Source organism: Rhea americana, unplaced genomic scaffold (genome assembly GCF_003343005.1).
Source record: "Rhea americana isolate MKP2758 unplaced genomic scaffold, rheAme1 scaffold_75, whole genome shotgun sequence".
Classification (NCBI taxonomy): domain Eukaryota; kingdom Metazoa; phylum Chordata; class Aves; order Rheiformes; family Rheidae; genus Rhea; species Rhea americana.
Window position 1 is genome coordinate 2,699,542 of NW_028186923.1, and position 11,656 is coordinate 2,711,197.

Consider the following 11,656-nt stretch of genomic DNA (forward strand, 5'->3'; position numbering starts at 1 on the left):
TTCTGTTCATTTTTAATCAACTGATTTTTCTGCTGCTGAGTTCATTCCAATCTGTTGTTACTGTGAATTTCTGACAGATATAATTTTATTTTAATTCTCAAATAGAAGGCTTTAGCTTTAAATTTCTGCTTTTTGATAATATTGTAATTAAATATGTTTAATCTCTCAGGTATCTCAAAGGCAATTCTATGGCAGTAGTAGAGATTAGTTAGCTTCAAGCACCTTCACTAAAGAAATTGAGGCTTTGCCATTAATTTATCGGAAAAGAGACTTGTCCGGTTCAAAGACAATTATTTCCTGAAAGGCAGTTAGTTAACTCATTATCTGGATTGCAAAGCGTATTCTTGGATGGAGCAACTATGCTCTGATATTTTTAGATATTTCTTAGTTTCATAAGACAGTTTCAAGTATCAAAATGCTTCAAACTTGTTTGCTTCAGTCAGTGAAACACTTCAAGAGAAAGCTGGCTGAAAGAAGAGGTGATCTTTTCATAGAAGTTGGAAGTTAGAATAATAATAATGGAGCTTTTGCAGGGAAAACTGGTTAGRTAATACAGCTGTAGTTAATGAGTGAAATCGACTTTTGGATATTAAAGAAAAATGGATTTGGAGACTGAATTGAAAGCTAGTCTTGATTAAATCTAGCAGCTTCTAAACTGTGGGAGGGTATCTGATCCTACGGTTATACTACATAAGGCAGCTTGTATTTTTCTCTGGAAGTCACCAGATGGTTTTCTTGTTTGTAATCCTAGTAAATGTGAAAGCTGTTGATCAATACAATGAGTAACGATTTTGCAATTGTGAAAGTATCTTGCATTGTGTGGAATAAACAGGGATTGTCCATTAATTATATAACTTTATCCAGTAAGCAGTTGACAGGCATACAAGAGAGAATACATTTTACATAGACTATAGGACTTCAGACCCATTAAACATCTTAGTGGAAGGAAAAAAGGGCCTGAAAAGTGAAATTCTAATTCAGTGTTTGGGTAACATATGAGGCTCATTGCAACTTGTGGACAAAACCTTTATAAATTTCTGTAGTCATTGAACCAATAGATGAATACTTTTTTGACAGAAACACCACCTCCAGGATACATCAGTGAAGATGGAGAGACAAGTGACCAGCAGTTGAACCAAAGCATGGATACAGGTAAAATTTCTTTTTACCACTTCAAAGATCAGGGATTACTAGCTGAGATCCATCTACACGGTGGCATGAATTTAGCTCAAATGATGGKGGGTGGCAGCAGTAGCCCTCTGTAACCTAGTCTTTTGTCTTTAAAATATCACTGTCTTTTGTGGACAAAATAACTTTTGCTAGAGGGAGTGTTTTTTAAAACATGTGACATGTTAAGTCCATTTCATTTGGTTCATAACAAAAACATCTAAGTCTTATAAGGCTTCACTGAAAAGCCTTAAAATAGATTTTGAAAGCTGATTGTTTTCAACCTGTCCCTGACTTTCCCTGCTGAAGACAAGCAGGAGGGTGTTAGGTCTATTGGAGACAAGATGTCTGTTGGCCTGAAGTTACAGAGAAACTGCTTTATGAGAACCTGCCTGCGATACCTTATTTCTGCCATATATCAAAGAGTTCTTATATAGAAGAGTCTACTAAAAGAATAGCAGTGTCTTTGTGTGAAAGGAGTTTCTAGATAATCTGTTTGAATTCAGACTTGGATGAAGAATAGTTAATGTGTTGGATAAGAACCTCCTGCTGTGTGCTGGCAGACTTGAGTTTTTGGTTAGCTAATGTTAGCAACCTTCTTCAGTTAATTGGAATGAACTGCACTATCTTATGTAAGAATTGCAATGTTTTCCCACTATGTGACAGTAGATAGACAGTAGATAAAAGCCTGACTTCAGCAGTAACTGTAGGAATGTTTCTGTGCAACCTCTTTTTGCACCTGATTTTTACCTACTAGTGTTCATATTGCATTGGAGAGTCCACGTTTTTCTGAGTTTTTTCTTCCTCTTTCCAGGAAAGAATAGTTTCCTCAAATGAGGAAGTCCAGCTTGTTCTTTTCTAGAGATAAACCCTCTCCTTTGAGAATAGAGAGGTAATATCTTGATTATCTTGTCCACTTTTTCTTAGCTTTTCTCACTGAATCTAGGAAGAAGTCACTGATTTCTCACTGGATTCTAAATATTGTGCATAAGTAAAGACACATTGACATAGTGTGCATGAAGTGAGATGTCTGCCAAAYATGACTCTAAGATGTTAGTAGAATCTTTACAAGGAGGGGTAGGTCCCCAAGTTTCTGGAAGATTAAGTGTAATCTTTATTAATCTTCATTCGATAAGGATGTGATGTGCTGGAAAACTGRTTGTAGGATTTGTGAAGTTTCTTATTTCCGAAGAATTTTAATATAAAACTAGTAGCTAGATAATACTCATACCTTCCTGTCTGAAATACTGAGAATCATTTGCTCTGAAACAATCTGTGTTGCTCCAACAGGATCTCCAGCAGAGCTGTCTCCTAGTACTCTCTCCCCAGTTAATCATAGCCTGGGTAAGCTGGAAATACTTCCAATTGTTTCTGTTGTGTGATCACTCCTCTCTCTGTATGTAATTACATTAAAAATTAAAGTGTACTTTCAGAAAATAAAGGGCTGTAGTAGGGGGAGGTTCACTTCCTGATAAACATAATATGATTGGGCTAAAAACTGGTGCTAGTCTACCTCTGTAACTGTTAAGCTTCTAGCAAAGAGAAAGGGTTATACAATTGTGTGTGTGCAGGAACTGCATTTATAACACACATTCTTTAAAGGACAATGACCTGTAACTAGTTTTTCAGGTAGATACCAAATTTGAGGGGCTATCAAATCTCTCTTGCATACTAGTGCTCCCCAGACTTGCTGTCTCCTGCTGTATGTCTGTTCTGCTGCTGTTCTAATACACTGTTTCACCTGGGACCACAAGACAGTAGTTGCTTCCCTGTTAGCTACCCACCTGCTTTGAACAGGTGTCATTGTTGTGTGTATATAAATGCCTAGGGCAGGTCAGAATCCTGGGATTTGCTTAAGGAATTGGGGAGCAGATAGGATAGGAATGTGCTATTCAGAACATTGGGTGAATAATTAGGTAAGAAGGGGAAGTAACATAGCAAAAGCAGAAGATGCACAGGGAAGTTACTGAGGTGTAGAAGTGAGAATAAAAGGAATTTAGAGGTGCCCTGAAAGAGAAAAAATGGAAATAGTGTAAAACAGGGGAACATCTTTTCCATATTAATCACTTTTTCCTTTGTGTGGTTCAGTGTTTGATAACTTCACTGCATATTGCCAAAATCCTTACAAGTTACAGAAAGGCAACAGAAGTGCCTCAGTATGTGTCATTCACTAATTTTCACTATGTTTAGTTTAACTATTTTGCTGAGCAAAAATGCAAGTACTCTAAARTACATGAGCTGTTGTCAGATTAGGTCACCCCTTCTCCTCCTTCCTTCCCTCCTCTTGTGGGGAATGTTGAATTCCATTCTGTTTACTGGAATAGATAAAAGTGACAACAAGCAAAAGTTAGAGTAGTTTGAGAAGACTGCAGCTGTCCTTCCTGGAGGAGACGAGTAACAGGGCAGAGAGGTATCTTTTCAGCCTCGGATTCTCCATTACTCTTACAGTTTGTGTTTTTTTATTTTTTTATTTTTTTTTTTTTAGACTTGCAACCAGTTACTTATTCGGAGCCTGCATTCTGGTGTTCAATAGCATATTATGAATTGAATCAAAGAGTGGGAGAAACCTTCCATGCATCACAACCTTCACTGACTGTAGATGGCTTTACAGATCCATCAAATTCAGAACGATTTTGTCTAGGTCTGCTTTCCAATGTAAACAGAAATGCTACAGTGGAAATGACGAGGCGACACATAGGTAAAAATCGCTGATCTTTTAACCATTTGATTTCATTTCAGCCATTAATCTGATCAAAGCAGGATGAGCAGAGCTGTGCTTTGGGCTCGTCTCACCCTTGTGCAGCCAGCCGTTGAACTTCTCCTTTGAGGCTTCCTGTAGAGAGCATGGTTTGCTCCTGCAAAGGACAGAAGTGGAAAGATGCAGAAGTTACTGCTGCCCAATCCAGAGAAACAGCTTCTAGTATGGCAGCCAGTTGCAATACAGAGGAGTGTAATGGTGGCTGAAGGGGAAAGGAGCTGGCTTCCTTTCCTCATTCAGCAGTGTCTAAGTTAGTAGCAGCAGCAGCAGCGTCACAACTGTCAGGCTGAGAACAGACATGAGGAAGTACTCAGCTGTATGGTATGGGTATTTTTGTTGCTCATGTAGCTGTTCTGTCTTCTGGAGAAAAATGATGTGCTAAACAAACATCTTGTGGGCAGGTTGTGGCCTTCAGGCTCCCAGCTGGACCACACTGCCCTGGGTAGCTTTTAAATTCGGGGTTGTTTATCGTTGACATTTAAAGTATAATTAGAAAATATTAAAAGGTTACTCAGCTTATTGTAACTTTTAAAATGTGTTTTTTTAAAAAAAAATTTAAATTGGACATCTATATTGCCACTTCTCTGGCATGTGAAAAGCTGCCGTTGAGGTAATGTGCTGTTTTGATATGACCAAGGTTTTCTTGGAAACAATTAAGAATACTGTTTACCACAATGCAGCATCTTGCTTTTAAGTTCTGTGTTAAACTATGTTTTATTTTTTGATGGGTTCTTTTTTCATTTAGCAGTATTCATTGGTGGTATTGTTTTTTTACTGAAACCTCTATAGTAGAAGTTTCTGACTCCTTCCACCTCAAATCCAAATGCTTATGTAATAAAATTTAGATGTCAAGAAACCCAGGATATGCCTGTGCTGACTTGATCAAAATGGTCAATGATGAGGAAAAGCAAACATGTAAGGAATTCTCTGTTCTTTTTTTAAGGGAAGATCACAGTTTGTTTAAAAAATATTTTTCAAAAGAGGGAAAGGGATTCTTAGAAACTAGGACCTTTAAAGGACCTGCTAACTAGAACTAGTTAACTAGATCAGTCCTATATTATTTCTGTCTTTTGTGCCAGAATAATTCATCTAGGTATTTTTTTTCCATTCAGAACAAGATCACAATTTAGAAGTGAACAGGGTGGCTTTGGTTTTTTTTGGTAACAGGGCTGAATGAAGTCCTGTTGTTTTTTTCAAAGTAGGGAAAAGAGGTATGCAGTGGGTCGTTCAGTAGTTTAGTAGTGTGGCTGCATGTATGAGGAGTCTGTAGATGGAGATTACTTCTATTTTCCTTTTTTTTTAATGTCTTAATGGCATGGACTGTTTCAAATACAACAGTTTTTAATGCTGGCGTAAGTTTTAATAATGTTGAATCTAATCCTCTTTTTATTCCAATTCCAAGTATTTCTTCAAGTGAAAAGGTTTTTCGGAAATGAACGCTACTTCCTAGCTTGGACTTGGCTGTAAGCCATTACGTGACTAGAAAATTCTAGCTCCTCTTGACCAAATACTTTTCTGCTTTCCCTTCACATGGTGTATGTTTGCGAGGAAATAAAAAGGGGTGTGTGTGTCATTCATATATATATAAAAATTGTGTTTTGCTCTTGCTACAGCCGTCAGCCCAACAGTATCGTCATCTAGATAAGTGATTTCTGTTGCTTTTGAAAGAAAAACCTTGGCTTGGCCTTCTCTGGAGGAGGGGAAAAAAAAACTTCCTTGTTTGTAGATCTACTTGGGTCATATCGTAACTCAAGTTCCTTTGGATTTTGTTATAGGAAGGGGAGTACGTCTCTACTACATTGGTGGAGAAGTTTTTGCTGAGTGCCTAAGTGATAGTGCAATTTTCGTGCAGAGCCCCAACTGTAATCAAAGATACGGCTGGCATCCTGCAACTGTGTGCAAAATTCCACCAGGTTAGTAGCCTGCAAAGATTTTTTTTTTTTTTCCAAAAAATCCAGTGGTGTATTTGTTTTCCTTTGGGCACCTAGGAGGGGTTTCTTCACAGTTTTGGGCTTCTGTGTAGTGAATACAAGCACATGTTAGTTGTACATTTTTAACTTTTTTTTTCCTCTGTAGGATGCAATCTGAAAATCTTTAATAACCAAGAATTTGCTGCTCTTCTGGCTCAATCTGTGAATCAGGGTTTTGAAGCAGTCTATCAGCTTACTAGAATGTGTACTATAAGAATGAGTTTTGTTAAAGGATGGGGAGCTGAATACAGGTAAGAAAAAAACACTTTGCTTTTAAGAGTTCATCATTTTCTTGTTTTGCCAACACTCTGTTTTTGTCTGACTGAAAAACCCTATGTACAGGCTTCTTGCTGCTATTGTAGATGTGCTGTCTGCCAGTTGAATGCATGAATTTTTTCCTCTCTCACTCAACTATGGAGCTCCTAAGTAATAAAGACAAGTAACCTGATTTTAGTATTGCATCGAAGTTAGCTGTTGAGCAAGGCACATCATCAAAGTTCACTTCCCTGATCGGTTCTGCTTGCTTGCTTACTGTGGTGAAACCACTGACTACATCCAGAAGTTTCAATGTTTGTGCTATGATTATTCGCTATTTGTTAAACCTATGATCGTTCTAGTCTGTGCTGTTCTATATAAACTGCAAGGAGTTGGTTAGGATATGATATTGGATTTAGTAAATGGTACCCAAGGGAAAAAATTGGAGCAACTATAAGGCCATTGTGCAGAATAAAACAGCTGGAGAACACACATTTAAGGGATGGCAAATACTTTGGAACTTGTAGTGGAAAAAATTTTGCAGGAGTAAGATGACTCTGTGAATGTGGTAAAAATGCTAAAAATGGTTTTTGAGCGGAAAAAATAGTCCTTTTTCTGCTTTTGAATGGATTCCAATGATATTCTGTATTAACAAAACTAAAAACTAACTTAAGATGGTGTCTGTTTTTAATGTAATATGGGAATTTGGAAAGAAAGCATCTGACTTCTAACTGAGCAGTTTTAAAGCTGATTTTATTATTTTGGAGGGTTTGGAGTTGTGGTTTAAAAAAGAATCCCTTAAACGTCTCTAGAAAACGCTCACTGAAAGAATAGAAATCTGACAACATAATGATATTTTTTAAAAAAAAATCCAAATCGTTCCTGATTTTGGAATTGAATGATGCCATGCTGGTTGCACTGTAGATCCTGGGTTTTTGATTCTTTTATCTGCCTTGTAATATATCCACGTACATGTGAGCGTCAGTATGTGGGGGAGGATGTTCGGCTTAGTGAAGTCAGTTTTGTAAAAGCCGAATTACATGAAGTAAGAAATTTGAGCAATGGAATAAGTTGGTACCTCTTTGTTAGCAAGAGACGCAGAAGAAAAATCTGGCTCAAGTTTAAAGAATTGTTGGATTTGGCTCAAAAGGAGTATGTATACACTTACACATAATTAAATACAACATTCAAATCAGAACAGAAGAAAGGCTTAAGCAGTCAGATGATATGGAGACAGCTTAAAGTGAATGGAGTGTTAGTGCTGGGTTRGAGCAGTGGGGAGACTCTGGGGAAAGGTTATTTCTAAGGAGGGAAAATGTTGTTTGTTAGTAATCTGTAAACCCTTTAGAGATCATAGAGTTGAAAAAGCTCCAGTGGAAACACTGCCAGGAAGAGATCAGAAATTGGTTACTAACATAGTGCTGTACTAGTTTCCTTGCGTATGTTTAACGTGGTGCTAATAAACTATTGATGCAGTAAACTTCTAGGTTAGGCTGCAGTTGTGATTAAAGCAAGAAAAGGTTGCTACTAACATGCATGACTGTGAATTTAAATGAATATAGTCTGAACTGTCAAAGTGGGGTGAAATCAATTGCTCTTGTAAAACTTGTGTGCTTTGTTACTATGTCAAAAATGTTCTTTGTAGACTTCGACAAAGCCAAAACAGTATTTATTTTTTTGTTTGATATTGGCTTAAACTGAGGATTATGTTAGAAGTTCATATGCTGGCAGTTAAGAAATCMTATTTACATAGGAATCCAGAATCATCTTCTGAAGAAAGTTAAGTGGAGGTGATTACAGCAGAGTGATGTATGGACTGGAAATTCTCAAGTAAAAGCTGAGTTTTAGCTTTGAGCAAACTGTTAAGGGACCGACACTGTTTTCTCTTTTGCCAGTTTAGTGAAGAGCTAGGGCTGTTGAACAAAACCAGTTATRAAGTGTTGAGGAAGTATGTTATGGAACACGTTGTTGGGGAGTTGACAGTGGTGGAGTAATGCACTTCCTTCTTGGGGGGAGGAATTGAGACTAAATGGAATTATATTTCCTGTGGTTTAGCTTGTTCTTTTATTGGATCACTTTGTTTTGGCATAGGCATTCAGTACTAAGATAACWGTGTTTTTTCAGAACACAGAGAGCACAGACCCTGACTGCTTTCTAGTCCTAGAAAATGTAAAAACCACAGACAAGTCTTGAAATCTGTCCTGAAATCACTGGCTTAATTTTTCTGCATTTACAGTTCCTCTATTTATGTAAACAGATTTACTTAAAGTGGAGGGTTGCAGTGCTGACACTAAAAATGAAGTTTTGTTTGTGCCTGACTAATCTGCTGTCATTGAATCTTAATGCATCCTTTTTTGGCTTTGGAATAGCTAGAATTACTAGGGAAAAACTGACTTAGCTAGTTTTGCCATTCTAGTTCAGGAAAACTCCCATGTCTGGAGTGGGTAGTGTGAAATAGCAGGATTTCTCAGGTAGAGAATGTCTAATACCCATTTCTTTTAATTTGGAAATGGAAGAGAAGATTTTTGAATAACGGATACATAAAACAAGGACACATGGGAGAGGAAGGTTGTCAACTCTTCAGCATTACTGAGGCTTTCTATGTGATGTTTAATTGAAGGCTTCTATCCTGGAAAAATACAGAGAAGTTTATAGCGGACAAGGGAAAGACACAAAACTGTTACATAAACTGTTTGCGTGAGGATGCTACAGTACAAAACAAATGTAGAAGTATAAATACAGGAAATCAGAGATGAAGTCTGATGTTCCTTTGAGATAACATCACTTAACACAGCGTAACCACATACTGTGTTACGATGCAGGGTTTTTGTCAAAAGAAACTTTTAAGGGAACTGTGCTAGATGTTGTCAGTTGCTCTGAAAAGCCAAATGTTATGATTGCGATAGTATCATGCTATTCAGCTTTGCTGATTGTGCAGAGCAAGGTATTTCTATTCCTTCTTTTTCAGTAGTTGTCTCTTAAATTCAAACCCAGTTATACATGCAAACTCTTTGAAGATTAAGATACTGCTGTGGCGGGCTGACTGTGATATGAACACTAGATCAGCTTCAGTTTTGAATCTCTTACTGAAAGTAGGACTTCTGGTGGTACTTTGAAGCAAATGCTGCAGTTCTAGTTTTAATCTGCAGAGTAAAACTATATTCTGGACATTGAAGATATACCTGTAGTTACTGATGTGTCTTATAAACGTGGAGTGTTTTTGCAAAGATATCTGAAAAACCTCAGTACAGTTATGCAATAGTTGCAGATTTTTATCTTTGTGGGGTATATATGGATGGAAACATCTGATCAGGTGGTAGAGGTCCTTATGGTAACCGAAGCTGTTTTCTGATTTTTTTTTTTTTTTTCCACTTCATTTTCCAGGCGGCAGACGGTAACAAGCACTCCTTGCTGGATTGAACTTCATCTGAACGGACCTCTACAATGGTTGGACAAAGTATTGACTCAGATGGGCTCCCCTTCAGTACGCTGCTCCAGCATGTCGTAAAACTCCTTCCTCCGTTACCAGTGGGCTAAATATCGAGTCCAGTCAACAGACTTAATATAACAGTTCGTCTGTCGTAGTATTTGTGTGTGGTCCCCATGAACTGTTTACTATCCAAAAAAGKTTTTTTTTAAAAAAAGAAAGAAAACAGCACTTGAGGTCTCATCAATTAAAGCACCTTGTGGATTCTGTTTCCTATACTCTGATACTAGATGAAAATTTAGTGTATAGAAAYGCCTTCTTCAGAAAGAAGAAGGGACAGTTCTAAAGACTCTTAATGGTGTTTTTATTGGGTATATAATTGAGTGTCCTAATGGTTTATCAATAACATGAATAGTTAAGTATATGTACAGGTAATGTATCATGATCTCAAATATCACAGTATTGTGCTGTTCTACATTTTAGTTCCCATAAACATGTTTTTTTTTGATTGGGGCAAATCTCAAAATTCCAATACTCCTTTATTCTTTTATATTTTTTTATATAGGCAGGTTTTCAAGTTGTCCTAAACATAAAAAGCAGACTTTCCTTGTAGAAAAGCTTAACTTTTGCTGCCTTCTTAAAGAAAAAGAATCCCTCCATTGGAAGGGAAAGAAATGTCTGAGATTCATCTCTGAAATCTTAAGACACATTATATGCTTAATGGGGCCTAAAATGAATTCATATTTTAAATTCCAAGTATCCATCACACTAGGAGTCTACTTTTCCCTATCCATCTGAGTTGATGCACCTGTTACCAGCAATAGATAGGCTGATGGTGCTGGCACTGATGCGTTTGGGACTTGTCTTGTATCTTGAATCATTGAGATCAATGTTTTTCTCATGGAGTATGAATTTGTAGTAGCATTGGATACTGGATTAAAAATACAAGGTTATTGGCTAACCCCTTACATCTGTATGTTTTAATTAAGCAGATGTCACTAAGAATCTCATTTTTAGTTTTTGAAGCCAAGTACCTTGAAAAATCCTCTCCCAGGGTAAACTAGACTCTTACGTTTAGTTTTAAATAGATGCAGCTTCTTAACATATTTCAGTAACAGAACTTAAATTTCTGATCTGAGTGGCTTTGTATAGGTTACTTACATACCAGATCATACGCATTCATTATGTCATAACGGGCCTTGTTATTAAAAGTAGTTGCTTCTGCAAAACCTCTAGGATAGTGGTTGCTGAGGTATGACCAGCGAAGGAGGACTTCTAGGTTCTTCATGACAGTGCATGTTATTGTGAACCCTTGGACACTACAGCTGCACCATATTAAAAATACTCTGAAATATATTCTACAAATAAGTTTGGGTTGGGGAAGGGTTGGGAAACTGTATAGAAGGGTTATTCTGACTTGAAAAATATACATCTTACTAACAATCTTGTGATCTAGCTGTCTGTCATTCTTTTGTTATTGTGGCAGTAGCAGGATTGCCTTGTCTGTTTTTTTTTCCCATTGTTTCATCCATTACACTAGTACTGTACTTTGTAAGTACAGCTAGTGATAACTTAGCTTTGAGAACAAAAATGTGGCCAGTGTTACAGCTTTTAATCAGTTGACTGAATTGATAATAGTGATGGATATTTTTATGCCATAATGACTAGGGCATAGAAGCAATACCAAAAATCAAGCCTTGAAAAAGTGGGCCAGACAACTCTTAAAAATTGGCAAAGCAGTTACCAGTTTGTGCTAGTTTTACCAGTAGACTAATGTATTGGTAGAACTTGTGAACCTAAGAAATAAGCTTCATGCGTGTTGCATTTGCCTAATATGTGAATACACTAATAAAAGTTTTAATTCTCATGACGGTTGTTTTTTATTATTATTAATTGCTCTCTGTCATATATATATTTTTTCCTGTTGAAGGAGAGGAACTAACCAACCTAAGTAAATGTCAAGTCTCCTGCATGTTGTGGCTAGAAAGCTATAATTTAGTTAAAATCACTTCTTATATGGCTATCTTGAAGGCTCTGGATCTGTGTTTATTTAGTGATACAGGCTTCTACTCCAAGCTT

The 11,656-nt window shown here is 37.0% G+C and overlaps 1 protein-coding gene across 2 annotated transcripts in view; it reads left to right on the plus strand.

Moving 5' to 3' along the window:
* SMAD2 (SMAD family member 2) overlaps nucleotides 1-11,444 on the plus strand; it is a 48,588-nt gene extending 37,144 nt beyond the window's left edge. For both annotated transcript variants that reach the window (XM_085322227.1, XM_085322226.1), the window contains 6 exons: nucleotides 1,078-1,152; nucleotides 2,458-2,511; nucleotides 3,653-3,865; nucleotides 5,701-5,838; nucleotides 6,002-6,146; nucleotides 9,535-11,444. In XM_085322227.1, coding sequence (XP_085178353.1) covers nucleotides 1,078-1,152; nucleotides 2,458-2,511; nucleotides 3,653-3,865; nucleotides 5,701-5,838; nucleotides 6,002-6,146; nucleotides 9,535-9,658 — 749 coding nt within the window. In that variant the 3' untranslated portion in view covers nucleotides 9,659-11,444. The remainder of the gene's footprint in view (nucleotides 1-1,077; nucleotides 1,153-2,457; nucleotides 2,512-3,652; nucleotides 3,866-5,700; nucleotides 5,839-6,001; nucleotides 6,147-9,534) is intronic.
* Nucleotides 11,445-11,656: the final 212 nt, after the last annotated feature.